General features: G+C 46.2%; 1 protein-coding gene across 4 annotated transcripts in view; it reads right to left on the bottom strand.

The window, feature by feature from the left end:
• VPS35L (VPS35 endosomal protein sorting factor like) overlaps positions 1-14,516 on the bottom strand; it is an 84,570-nt gene that overhangs the window by 58,690 nt on the left and 11,364 nt on the right. For all 4 annotated transcript variants that reach the window (XM_081169428.1, XM_081169425.1, XM_081169427.1 and 1 more), the window contains exons 4-9: positions 13,952-14,074; positions 12,362-12,386; positions 11,363-11,439; positions 9,595-9,723; positions 6,741-6,825; positions 4,870-4,929 (exon numbers count right to left, since the gene is read on the bottom strand). In XM_081169428.1, coding sequence (XP_081025554.1) covers positions 4,870-4,929; positions 6,741-6,825; positions 9,595-9,723; positions 11,363-11,439; positions 12,362-12,386; positions 13,952-14,074 — 499 coding nt within the window. The remainder of the gene's footprint in view (positions 1-4,869; positions 4,930-6,740; positions 6,826-9,594; positions 9,724-11,362; positions 11,440-12,361; positions 12,387-13,951; positions 14,075-14,516) is intronic.

Genomic DNA, 14,516 nt, shown 5'->3' with positions numbered 1-14,516 from the left:
AAAGTACGGTATGTCATGTCCCTAGTTACCTACCTGGGAATAAAGGCCCCTGAATAAGATGGGATTTAACTCTGAGCAAGCATGCACGGGATTACATTATAACTGGGGCAACTACCATTCCTGCCTTTGCCGCATTCACAATGTTTATTCACATTTTCTCCACAGAGATTGTTTAAAAATGCAGGCGGGGGAAAGTGGGCCTTGGAAGCTAACAGGCATTACGGGCCTGAAGCATGTTAGGTCATCAGCGTACAAAAATTTGCAGAGACTTAACTGCTCCAAGCCTTACTTTGCTGCCCACGAATCCAAGATAAAACCAATATGACACTGCAGAAGGAACAGTTACGTAACCGTCAATATTTAGAATTAGCTGTCTGCTTAAATATTTGCCTTGCTGAACTTGGGAATTAGGACTTTATATGCCAGACAGGGCTCTCTCGCAGTATAGTAAGAATTTGAAGTGTGGGGTTCTCAGTGCCGGACATTCTTCGTATCCTACAGATATATTTACCTATTTTTATACAATCCTAAAAATTCTCGGAGCGGGAAGAAAATTAAATAATAAAGCAGCCAATCGGAACCAAGTGAAAACAGAGTAAGACTAGAGCATCAGTTACTGTGCAGATCAATCCTAATCCTTGATCTGCCACGTTGCCGGGGGATAAGATACTGTGACGTTTTCTCTCGGCTACTGTGAAGGTTCCCATTGTATCCACAAAATGCATGGGCAGAAGCTACTGCCAGTGGTATCCCTGCCAACAGCAGCCAACATAAATCTCTGTAACGGGGTGTTTTTTTGGGGGGTGGTGGCTGGGATAGGAGGGGATACTTGGGCACAATCTAGGCCTCTGTGTTGTACCATGAAAACCAGTCGTTCTGCTTGTTAGCAATGTCACTTCAACAACATAGACGGAGCCCAGAGAGAAAATAAATCCTGTGGGACAAAAACAAGTGTATAATATGAGAAAGAAATAAGAGAGGTTTTGCCTTTCTTACATCAGGCCTTGTACATAGAAGGGGTAGCTATATAAAATTACAGATACAGCAGGAAAGAGCCAATCTCTGCTGCGGCACTTCCAATACTACTGTGCTGTCACCCCCGCTTCAGCAGCAGCAATGTGGACAGAGCAGGAGCTCCACTACTCTACTCAGTCCTGCTGCTCTGATCTAAGAGTTAAGATTGAAGCCTTAGACTGGGAAGACCTAGGTTAAAATCACCGCTTCACCAGAAACTCACTGGGAGACCTTGGGACAATTCCTTATTCTTCTCTCTCTTGGCCTAGCCTGCCTTACAATGTTGTTTTAAGGATAAACCGGCCCCTTATGCTATTTCAAAAGCAAGATTTCGTTAACTATTCAGACTGGGATCCACTATTAGGAACATCAGTTATTAGTTCAGGAAATTGCAAAGATACCATCGCTAAGAATATAGGAAGGCTCAAGCCAAAGACCTTTCATCTAATTCACCATCCTGCTTCTCAAAGTGCTCAGCGAGAAGTCTCTGGTAAGCCGAAAAGAAGGACAAGCTCCCTAAGTTGATGGATATCACCACATCTTATGGAAAGAAGTTCCATAGTTTTAAGCACAGATAAAGGCTGCAGCTTCGTCAAAGGCATGGGTTTGAATTCCACCGCTGAGAGTAAATTGAGCGGCAGCTGTGCTCAAGTTGTCTATGAAGCTGGATTTAGGCTCCAGGCATTTCAAATTCCACAGCTACCAAGATATATTTTAATTTGGTAATGTGCTCAAGCAGTCTAAGGTGCTGGATTCTGGCTCCAGTCTCTTTGGCAGCATGGGTTCAAATCCTACCACAGCCAGTATGCTTAGTGGGCAGACTGCGGTGAAATGCCTGCTTAGAACGAAAGAAGTGCCACGTTCCATTCACGACACCTCCAGCTGGGATGAGAGAGACCCCAGCCTCCAACCCTGGAGCCACTACGGTTTCAAATTGGATTGGCAACCGCGTGTTGAGATTCCTGCATTGGAGGGGGTTGGACTGGATGACCCCCAGGGTCCCTTCCAACTCTACAATTCTATGATTCATTGCCAAGTTGGCATAGTCAATACTGAGCAAGATGGACCAATGGCCTGACCAATGGTAAAGATCAGCACACATTTTGCATGGGGAAAGTCCCATATTTTATTCCTGGCATCTTCCAGTTACGATACTTTATTAAAGCTCTATACCAGTTTCCCTCCCGGGCAAGAAACAACAAAACATGTAGCAGAGCTGGAAGCAAGGGAAGAACCATGTGAAGATCTGGACAGACACTGCCAATCCAAAAAGGCAATACTGGGAGAGAGGGATAAACAGCCTGGCCTTGCATAAAGCCAGCTCCCTATGCAACAGCAAGACACACCGCCAGTCTTTTCACGATCTGGTTGACCCATTTTTGGGCCATCAGGTGCCTGGGATGGAGGAGCTTCTTTCGAGAAGGTGCTTTTGCTGACACACCTTGTACTAACAAATGAGCAAATCGGGCCTCATCCAATGGAAGCAAAGTGGGTCAAAGTGATTTGATATGGGGCGGTGGGGGATCTCTGCGTTCCGAGCACCTTTCCGCCACAGAACAAAGCAGAAGTGGCAGAAGTTCCCGTTCAACTGAACTGGAACAGGGACTGCCGCTTATTATTCTGCTGCTGTGCTGTTCTCTCCTCAAAAACGTCGAGCCTATGCAGAAACTCAAGAGGGTGGGGGAGAGAGAGAGAGAGAGAGAGAGAGAGAGAGAGAGAGAGACTGCAATTCTCTCCCATTTGGCAACAGCCCACCCCTAAGCGCTTGAGGACTTTTACGTAACGAAGCACGATGGGGACCCGGAGTCCTTAAGTTCAAGCATGCCCTAACTGCCAAGGCAGTTAAGGACAAGACAGTGAGCAGCAGCTGTTGGGAGAGACGGCGCAAGAAACAGACTTGGATTAGGAATGTAAAAACAAGATTTAAAACCACCTTCTTGCAAAAGAGGTACAGAAAATGGCACACACGCACCAGAATCAACCTTATCCACAAAATATAACAACGTATTATATTGCACTGATTTCGAAGCCAGGCTAGCCTCATTGGCACAGCCATAAAGCACCAGTTTCATTATCAGAGACAAAGTGTGTCCTTTCGAAACCTCTGCAATGATCCCCTCTCCTTTCCCTGCTTAGGTACATCTGGGTAAGCACGGTCTTCAGCTGCAGCCTCGGTTTCCTGCAGGCAGGGGGGCTCCGGTGGTAAATCAGAAGTTCTTTCCTTTTATTGGAATGGAAAGAATGAGAACAAAATACCAATGAGCATGTTCTTGCTTTGCACACAGCTGCTCAAGGCATAAAGGCTCCGCACAGGAAATTGTGCCTGTTTACACACACCGCGCCAGAGTCTCTCATGCCAGCGTGATCACTGTAAGGATTTCAAGGCTCCTGTGTTTTTATTATTCTTACTGTTTGGTCGTCCTTTTTATACAGGCTTTGGGTGGAGGACGATCTAGCCTCAAAAAAAGGGAGCATACCAAATGAAACAGGAACACGCATTGCATCATGTGCGTGTGTGTGTGTGTGTGTGTGTGTGTGTGTCTGTACACACACACACACACACACACACACACACACACACACACTCTTACATGCATCAAAAAGAAAGAAAAGGCAGCTGCCTTATAGCAAATCGTTCCACTGGTCCATCTCTTGAAGGTCTCACACGGGAGTCTTTTTCAGCCGTACCAGGAAGGGATTGAATCTGGGACAAAGTATTTGATCTACCACCTAGATATGGCCCTTCTCTCAAGACACACACGTACCATAGGAGATCAGAGACATCCACTACTTGTACAAGCATACACGTGTGCAAATGTGCTTTGCAGGGGGTTAGACTAGATGGCCCTCAGGGTCCCTTTCGACTCTACAATTCTATGAAACACACCTCTCATGCACAGACAACCTCCTGCACGCACACACCAGTACAGAATAAAAACAAACAAAACCAGTATAAGTTACACTGAAAGTAAGCAGACCCTAGAAGCCAATTCACTTCTTCCCCTCAGCTTTAAGCATGATCACCAAAGGATTACTCAGATAAAATATCAGCTGCTGCAGGAGGAGCTAACATTCACATGTCTAGGCAAAATGGCTTCAACCTGGCACCAAAAAGGTGTCACTGTCAGTGCCAGGCAAGGCACGCTGGAGAAAGAATTCCACAGACGGGGCCAGTACTGAAAAGACATGTTCTGTTGTTGCCGCATTCTGCCAGTGAGGAAACGCAGTGAAGGGCCTCTGGTTATTTTGGTTGGCAAATAATGGGAAAATGCATTCTCCAAGGTAACAGGGTCCCAAACTGTGGCTTTATAAGGTTAAAACCATCACTTTCAATTGGGTTCAGAAAATTAAATGCCAGCAAGCACTATTGGGCCAGAATTCAGACCATCTGGCTCTGCTCAACATTCGGCTTTTGTCGAATTCTGCATCAGCTGCAGTCGCTAAACAGTCTTCCAGGGCAGCCCCACAAACAACACATTGCAGTAATCCATAATAGATCGACGTGTTCATATTGTGTAATTTTCAACAATACTGAATTTAAAAGTCTGAGCCCAAAGTCTGTATGTTTAGTTTATTTTTTAAAAAGTATGTATATATTGCTAACTCATACAGAAAACATCTAAGCGGTCTGCAACAAATATAAAACCACAATAAAATATAAATTTCACGGGGTTCAACTGTAACAAATATGCCTGTGATTATAACCTAAGGGTTGTAGCCAGTTATGTTTTATTCAACGTAAACCCACCTGAATTAGTGGATATGACCAATTCCAATGGGTCTACTCTACTCTGAGTAAAATTTAGCTGGGCACAACACTAAATCTGCAAGTAAGTAGCACAGCAATAGTGTTACCTGGTAAGGAGCTGCGATTATCTGTGCACATGGAGAAGATTCTTTCATACACCAGCTTTCCTGCAAGGATTTTAAAAAAAGCTATTCATTCTTATGCATTTTAAGATACAAATGTAATGAACATAAACAGTAAGATAATGGGTTGAGATTTACGGGCTAGAGAGAATACATCTAGTCTTCAACAAGACTTCTTTTCTAAATCCAGATTGCAAATCACGTTAAAAGCAAAATTTGGGTGGAGAATTTTGAGGGGCCGTTTGCACACAGCTCTAGTTTTCAACTTGCCAAATGCAACTGTTTCCTGTTACATTATACTGTCATCTAGTGGAGCCAAGTAGGCAACTTTAGTACTTCCTTTTGCACTTAAAACACCACTTCAAAGAAATGATTTGCCTCCCATTTTCACTAAACGGGACGTGGAAAGGAACATTTATTTTTCTCTGTATGTTTAGCAAAACTGACTGTAGGAAAACCTCTAAGCTGTTTACAAAACTGGAGGTTCCCCCACCCCTGTTGTAGATCCACAATGTCACCCAGAATGGAGATAAACTCAGAGAAGGCAGGGCTCTCTCCCAGCCCTTCCGGGAGATGCTGGGGACTGAAGCAGAGAAATTCTGCATGCAAGGCAAGTGTTCTGTCCCTGAGCTACAAGCCCAATGTATTCCTGTAGACAAATGTGGGGTGTAATCCACTGGGAGCAGTCAAGTACAACATTCCTTGTAATGCTAGAGAAGACATGTGAGGGAATGTTTGGTTCAGCCAGTCAAAACTTCCTGTTCCTCCTGGTTGGAGCATCCTTCCTTTGTATGTGATAGAAGGTGGGTGTGATCTAACCTGCCCAGGTAACAAAAGGACGAGTCACGCAGCACACCTCTCTCTTTTTCACTTCCTTCTCTGTCTGACCAGCTTTTAGCTAGGACTGCTCTGCTAGCTCTCAGCTAGCAGAAGCACTGGAATTATTCCCCCATATGGGGGAAAACATGTACATATTTGTAACTGTCTGCCTTCAGGGATCCAACTGTGAACTGATGTAAGTAAACTTCTTTTATTGACTTTGAATAAGATTATGGCATCTTTATTATTTTAAGAGGGATTGAAGGGAACTTACCAGGAACGTACAATTCAACCTGAAGACAGATTGAATTGTATAAATAGTCAGAGGCTTACACAAGCCTGCAACCAGCTATCTGATGTGCATGTAAAAAGGGGAAGGTAAACTCTGCTAAGTAAAGGAACTTGGCGGAGGCCCAATTGCAGTCTGAACTCCAAGTCAGCTCAGATTCGATGGTGTTAAGCACAGCTCAACCTCAGTTGCCACGGATGGCACTCTTGTGACGGGGGAAGTGGCACATGAACAGCTCTGCTTCCATATCAGGGTATGATCAGTGTCAGTTACCCAAGGCTGCAGCCAGGCAGTACAGAAAATAGGCTCAAGACATCTGTAGATGTTGTGCTAACAATACTTTTGGCTTGGATCCACAAAAACTATGATGAGAGGTTCCAAGGCAGATCGTGTTGCTCAGGTCACGTTTGTTGAGTCCAGGAAAGAACATCTGGTACTCTCTTTTATCTAACTGAACAAAGACATTTCACAGAGGTGAGCAAGTTTCAGTCGGTCAAGACCTTTGAAAGGGAAACGTCCAGTGTTCATTGGGGAGGGGCAGGAAAACCCACCACAAAATGCATTTCAAAGAAGATGATGCCACAAACAAGACAGGTTCTTAAAGCTTTGATGCAGCAGAAGGGCCGAATTATTTCATAGGCAACCTTCCAGGAGCCACAAACCAGTGCAAGATTTTTGTTGTCTTCCAAGTTTGCACTTACAAATTTCAATCTGAAAAAGGAGAGACGTTTGAGATGTCTGCACTTACCAAATGTGTCAAGTATGTCTGTTATTAAGACGAATTTGCTTGGATAAAACTGAATCACCGTTGTGTCTGAAAGAAGTTTAGAACACTAAGGAGGGAAAAGAGAAAGAAGAGATGACTAAGTTCACGTTGTAAAGAAAATATCTACACTAGGAAATAATTTTGAAGTGCCAAAAAAGGGATTAAAAACAGCATGTGACTAAGGGAGAGGCTACAGCACAGCGATACATGGTTTTGTGTGCAGAAGTTATCAGGTTCAATCCCTGGAAAGGCCTATACTTTAGCTCTAGAAGAGGTGCTGCCAGTCAGAGTAGACTCTACTGAGCTAGATGGGGAAAATATATGACCTAGTAGTCTAAGGCTGCTTCCAATGATCATTCTGAAAATCAAACAGCAAAAGGTTGCCCAAAACATAGTGTTTTACTAACTCTCTTAAAACACGAAAGGAGTGGGCTTAGGAGGCTTCAGGGAGCTAGCTGTACAAGTTGCCGTTACTACTAAAAAGGCCCTGTTACTGGTACTACTTGTCTTACCTATGAACACTGGAAGCTGCCTTTATACAGTTAGAGCACTGGTCCATCTAGGTAAGGTAACGATAAAGACCCCCTGGATGGTTAAGTCCAATCAAAGGCAACTATGGGGTTGCGGCGCTCATCTCGCTTTCAGGCCGAGGGAGCCGGCGTTTGTCCACAGACAGCTTTCCGGGTCATGTGGCCAGCATGACTAAACCGCTTCTGGTGCAACGGAACACCGTGACGGAAACCAGAGCACACTGAAACGCCATTTACCTTCCCACCGCAGCAGTACCTATTTATCTACTTGCACTGGGTTTTCAAACTGCTAGGTTGGCAGGAGCTGCGATAGAGCAGCGGGAGCTCACCTTGTTGCAGGGATTCAAACTGCCGACCTTCTGATCGGCAAGCCCAAGAGGTTCAGTGTTTTAGACCACAGCGCCACCCGCATCCCTGGTCCACCTAGATCAGTGCTGTCAACACCGACTGGGAGCAGGTTTCAGACGGGGACACCCCTAGCCCTAGAGACGCCAGGGATTAAAACTGGGACCATCTGCATGCACAGCAGGTGCTCTGCCCTGAGCTACAATTCTTCCATAATATACTCCAGATATATAGATATACCAGATGTCATTTCTCTCTAAAGGATAAGCAATCATAATTAAAACAGGGGGACCAGGCCCCTCCAGGTTTTCACAACTGTTGGCCACCTCTGCACCCCCATGGAACTAAAAGCAAGCACACCCAAAGATCCTGCTCAGACCACCCTCCCGCTGCAACAACCAGGGATGAAGAATTAAACAAAAATTGGAATGACTGCCTTTCCAAGCATTCCTTCTCCTGCCCCCTTCTGCGTAGCTTAAGAGGCCCTTTCAATTCCACTCTGCCTCCTGTCCTAGAAGGTGCATTAGGCAGAGGTTGTTGTTGTTTAGTCGTTTAGTTGTGTCCGACTCTTGGTGACCCTATGGACCAGAGCACGCCAGGCACTCCTGTCTTCCACTCCCTCCTGCAGTTTGGTCAAACTCATGCTGGTAGCTTCGAGAACACTGTCCAACCATCTCGTCCTCTGTCGTCCCCTTCTCCTTGTGCCCTCCATCTTTCCCAACATCAGGGTCTTTTCCAGGGAGTCTTCTCTTCTCATGAGGTGGCCAAAGTATTGGAGCCTCAGCTTCAGGATCTGTCCTTCCAGTGAGCACTCAGGGCTGATTTCCTTAAGAGTGGATAGGTTTGATCTTCTTGCAGTCCATGGGACACTCAAGGGTCTCCTCCAACACCATAATTCAAAAGCATCAATTCTTCGGCGATCAGCCTTCTTTATGATCCAGCTCTCACTTCCATACATCACTACTGGGAAAACCATAGCTTTAACTATACGGACCTTTGCTGGCAAGGTGATGTCTCTGCATTTTAAGATGATGCTTTTTAAGATGCTTAGGCAGAGGAGGGGAGAGTAAAAGAGGCAAACATCCAGCAGATGGGAGGAAGGGAGCCTGGCAGGTCATCTGGTAGCCACCCAGAGGCTGGCATCACAAATTAGCATCGTTGTGCATCTGCCGAGGCTCATTCACCAGCAGGGCACCCAGTGCCAGCCCCTGCTGCTGCTCCTTCCTGTGGCTGCTTGTTCACCTGCCTTCACCAAGGGGGTGAGCAGTGAGAAGGAGCAAGAGCTTCCGTTTGTTTTTGCCTTCTCCAGCTGCACACACAGCATACTTTTTAAAAGCACACGATTTCCTCCCAAAGAACCCTGGGAACTGTAGTTTACCTCTCACAGTTACGATTCCCAGCACTCTTAACAAAATGCAGTTCCCAGGAATCTTTCAGAGTAGGCACGCATCGAAAATGCATGGTGTATATGCAGGCCTAAGTTTGGATGGCTCTGTGAACTGGGGCCCACAAGCAAGAACAAGCAAATGGCCAGTGGTACAACAGAGGTGGATTTAGGGCCGGCGCCATTAGGGCACCTTCTCAAAGCCTGTAAGTGCTTCGGGGAAAGAGGAGTGGGGGCATTGACAGGGTCCTAGAGTCCTCCTACTTCCTTCCCAAAGCTGGGCAAGCACTTTCTAGACTTTGGGAAGGAGGGAGGAGGGCTCAAGGACCTTGCCAGAGCCTCGCACCTCCTTCCCAAAGCCGCATTACCAAGGTCCGCCCCAGGGTAACACCATCAAGAAAGAGGTGGGTCTGGCTCAGAAAGAGGGGCATCTTGATCAAGGGTCAAGGGTCAGCACTGTTCCCAGGAGTCCTTTTGGAGCCCAACAGAGTTAACAGCACCTTAAACACACAATTTTCACTATGCTTTAACCCCAATCATTACGATGTGCAGAACACGCTCGACATGTAATGCTAACCTGTATGACTATCTTTAGAGCTTTCACTTTTTGATCCGAGGCCCAAGCATCCTTCAAAGATTGATTGAGTTCTTCAATCCGGTTTGTATAATCTTGCTGAGTCAAGTTTAACAGCTCCTTTTGTGACCCCTGGGGTGGAAAAGAAGGAAGCAGTGTGCAAAACAAGTGAATTTATAAACGTATGAAAAACAAGGAAAGCTTCTTTTTTTCCAAGAGCTTCCTCCTCTCCCTTTGGCTTCTGCAGAGCTGCCAAGTGGTAGATTACATAACAAAACTATCATTGAAATTCAAGGGCAGCTGGATGCGTTTGGCTCTCCTTTGAAGCAGGCCAGCAGCATCCTCTGCAGTCAAAGAGCACCACCGGGTTGCATGATTTACCCTCTGGCAGAATCTCTTGATATTTATATCGCTACAAATTGCAGGATCAATGCATCAAATGCTGTGCTTCTCAGGAAGCCGGTGTACATTGGGAAGTAGGGTGTGGGAAGACTGATGTTATTATGCTTGCTTGCTTGCTTTTTAAACTAGAAATCAAGCACTGGGCCATTGGAGGGCTCTGCTGCTGCTCTTGTTTTGAACAAATATTGTTAAAATCATGAAATGTGACCTGGAAATAAAGTGAACCAACAGAATCAAAGAGCTTCGGAGGAGGTGTCTTAAGGCAGGCATAGGCAAACTCGGCCCTCCAGATGTTTTGGGACTACAACTCTAATCATCCCTAGCTAACAGGAGCAGTGGTCAGGGATGATGGGAACTGTAGTCTCAAAAGATGTCCACGGAGGCGCAGGTCAATTCTGTGTCCAGGGCAGCTGTTTATCAGCCCCATCTGGTACGCAGGCTGAGACTCTACCTGCCCGCAGACTGTCTCGCCAGAGTACTGCATGCTCTAGTTATCTCTTGCTTGGACTACTGCAATGCGCTCTATGTGGGGCTACCTTTGAAGATGACCCGGAAACTACAACTAATCCAGAATGCAGCAGCTAGACTGGTGACTGGGAGTGGCTGCCGAGACCATATAACACTGTTCTTGAAAGACCTACACTGGCTCCCAGTACGTTTCCGAGCACAATTCAAAGTGTTGGCGCTGAGCTTTAAAGCCCTAAACAGCCTCGGTCCAGTATACCTGAAGGAGCGTCTCCACCCTCATTGTTCTGCCCGGACACTGAGGTCCAATGCTGAGGGCCTTCTGGCAGTTCCCTCGCTGCAAGAAGCTAAGTTACAGGGATCCAGGCAGAGGGCCTTCTCGGTAGTGGCACCCGCCCTGTGGAACACCCTCCCACCAGATGTCAAAGAGAAAAACAACTACCAGACTTTTAGAAGACATCTGAAGGCAGCCCTGTTTAGGGAAGCTTTTAATGTTTAATAGGTTATTGTATTTTAGTGTTCTGTTGGAAGCCGCAGGGTATTGCTGTTGTTTAGTCGTTTAGTCTTGTCCGACTCTTCATGACCCGACTAAACGACTAAAGAACAATACCCTGCGGGTATAATAAATTATTATTATTAGTATTATTAGTATTATTAGTATTATCATCATCATCATCATCATCATCATCATCATCATTATTATATCTCAGCAACTAATTTTTAGATTACCATCCTTTCATGTATTTTGCCCTTGTTTTTTTCGAGTCTGAAAACTGCTGCTGGCTTTATTGCTGTTTTTTTCTCATTAGTCTATTTTGTTCCGTCTTGCAAGCTACCCTGAATATTTTATTTAAAAAGCAGGGTGGTGGGGTATAAATGTAGGGAAATGAAAGCGCTCGCTCACCTCTTCGAGATCATCCAGCTCTTCCAGCCTTGTCCGCACCTTCTCAGAAACTGCTGATCCAGGAGTTGTTGCTTTTCCTGAAGGGAATCACATACTGGAATGCTTTAAACTGCAACAGAGCTCAGTCGGCAAAGCATGAGACTCTTAATCTCAGGGTCGTGGGTTGGAGCCCCACGTTGCACAAGAGATTCCTGCATTACAGGGGGTTTGGACTAGATGACCCTTGTGGTCCCTTCCAACTCTATAAGCCTGTGACCCTACGAAACCATTTCCAAACAAGCCACTGAATAAATTTGGGAAGGAGGAATTCGTTGCTAATTTGGGGCTGATGTACAGGCAGCGACAGTTTTAGGTGCATCCCATATGTGCGCGATTCTGAATAGAGCCAACCACAGATGTGAACCAAAAGGTCGCAAAAACAGGCAGAACAGGGCAGGGTGGGAGAGGAACAAGGAAGAACGAGGCAGCCTTGCACAGGCCCTGCCGATGCACGTGGGGCTCTGGAACATAACCCCCGCACAAATCAGTCGCTACCTGTAAATAACAGGTCGCTACCTGTAAATAATGCCTAAATCAGTGCTTCTCAAGCTATCTGATGTGATGGACTGGCAATTTTCTGCCCCAAAATACCAGGGACCATACCATGCTTGGTCCCTAAGGCATCCTACCCAACCTGGACTGTGGTGGAGTTGCTAGGGTCCTACAGTTGATTGCTCATGGACTGGTACCACTCCACAGACCACCACTTGGAGCAGCACTAACCTAAATTACGTCTTTAAACGGGACGATGGCTACTGAAACTTCATGTTTCACAGTTAGATTATTGAGATATTTTGCACCTAATTTCCAGCTTTTCTCGTAACCATGTGCTGTGGAATATTTACGTGGCAATTTCAATATTCCTATAAGCTAGTAGAAAAATAGAAAACAATTCTGTGACACGTTTAAAACATTTCCCCCCCCCCTTCCACAGTGCTACATATTAAAGTGAACACGTACCTTTTTCAGATCCCATACACAAGTTCTGCAATGAAACAAAACATTTGTTTTCAAATGCAATAATTCCCAACAGCTGACAGGTGTAGTGGTATAACAAAAAGCCAGAATAATGTGAACCATGATAGGTTGTAATTAAAAGTTGTTAAGAGTTCTTAAGAGTAGGATGCTAAACTTTTATTTTAAATATTCAGGGATAAGAGGGATGTTGTGTTTAACAACCTGCCCGAGGAACAGTTCTGAGACTCTCAAGCTCAGGCAACACATTGTTTCAGATGTAAAAGTGTGGTTTTACGGCAACCATGATAAAAGACAGGGCATATGGGATGAAGGCTTTTGTCAGGGCAAAAGGTAAATATGGATGAGCTCTCAGTCATGTCTGTTCCTTTTAATGGGTCTGCTCTCTATATGACTATCACTGGATACAACCCTAAGTTCAGTAGTGCTACTTTAGGATGCAATCCCAAAGCCACTTACTGCCCAACTGAATCCAATGGGGCTTCCTTCTGAGTAAGCATGGTTACACTGCTATTTCCATGCCCATCCTACCCTCCCATGCACTAATTTTTAAGTGCCTTTAGGAATAAATATGCACAACAATTCAGAAGGATGCTATGCTGTTCTCTCAATGGCTTAAAAATGAACATTACAAACATCTGCTATGCTAGAACAAAATTTATTGTATGTGCTTGCACACCCAAAAAGACTGGACCTACTTTCCTACTTTGTTGATATTATTATTACAGTGGTACCTCGCAAGACGAACGCCTCGCAAGACGGAAAACCCGCTAGACGAAAGGGTTTTCCATTTTGGAGGCGCTTCGCAAGACGAATTTCCCTATGGGCTTGCTTCGCAAGACGACAGCCCATAGGGAAATATCCGGGACAGCGGGGAAGCGCAGCGCGTCTTCCCCACTGTCCTCGGACCTCCTCCGAAGCCGGGCGGTGGGGCGGGAACGCCTCCTCCCGCCGCCGCCAGGCTTCGGAACGGTGCTCCGAAGCCGGGCGGCGGGTGAAAGTCTTTGCTCCCCCCTGCCTGCCTGTCCCGGAGGGCTTTTGAAGGCAGGCGGGGGGAGCAAAGACTTTCAGGACCTCTTCTGAAGGCTGGCGGAGGAGGAAACCAGAAAACCTCTTCTGAAGGCTGGCGGGGGGCAAAAGTCTTTGTCCCCCCTGCCTGCCTTCCCAGGGGCTTTTAAATCGCCCCGGACAGCGGAGAAGTCCTCCGCTGTCCCGGGGCGATTTTAAAATGCCGCCCACCAGCATTTTAAGATCGCCTGGACAGGGGAGAAGTCCTCCGCTGTCCCGGGGTTTTTTAAAATGCTGGGGGTGGGAAGAAATGCCCTTGTCCCCCCCCCCCCAGCCTTCAGAAGAGGTCCGGGGACAGACTGTCCCCGGACCTGGTCTGAAGGCGGTTTCCCTAGGAACGCATTAATTGATTTTCAATGCATTCCTATGGGAAACCGTGCATCGCAAGACGAAAAACTCGCAAGACGAAGAGACTTGCGGAACGAATTAATTTCGTCTTGCGAGGCACCACTGTATTGCATTTATATGCCACCTTTCCTCTTGAAAAATAACCAAACGTTCACTCACAATGGAAAGCTTTTCGTTTGTTGTGTACCGAGCAAGGATGTCAGCCCGTTTGCTCGACCAAGGCTCAAAGTCACTGCCAACAGCCGAGGAATCATCTTTATCCCGTTTCTTTCTGGCACTATCCTGCAGAGGAGAGAGAAGCAAGGCATAGAATCCTCCAGATAATGAGATGTTTGACCTCTGGTATGTTGTTGTAAATACGTATTTCATCATTTTAAAATATTGATAAATCTCACCCACATTTTTCAGAGCAAAGGTGGCATTCACTTTACAGACACGCCTGTGCTGGGCAGGGCCAGAGGCAAATGTGGGTAGAGCAAGGGATGCAAATTCTATCTTTGTGCAGTAGGCTGGCTCTTAAACACACTTGCACAGCCCTCTTTGTCCTCCAGGCAAGCGACAGACATTATCCTGGCTCAAGCACACACATTCCAGGCAGGCAAATACACTCAGGATGTGGAGCAGGACCAGTAAGTGGGTGTGGCCTGGGAAGAGTTCCAAGGGCCAGATGGAGACACCCAGAGGGCCACGTCTGGGCCCTGTGTCAGGGACTGGACTGAAGAGG

This window comes from Podarcis bocagei (genome assembly GCF_964188305.1).
Source record: "Podarcis bocagei genome assembly, chromosome: 14".
NCBI lineage: Eukaryota > Metazoa > Chordata > Lepidosauria > Squamata > Lacertidae > Podarcis > Podarcis bocagei.
This window is presented reverse-complemented; position numbering and strand designations above follow the sequence as displayed.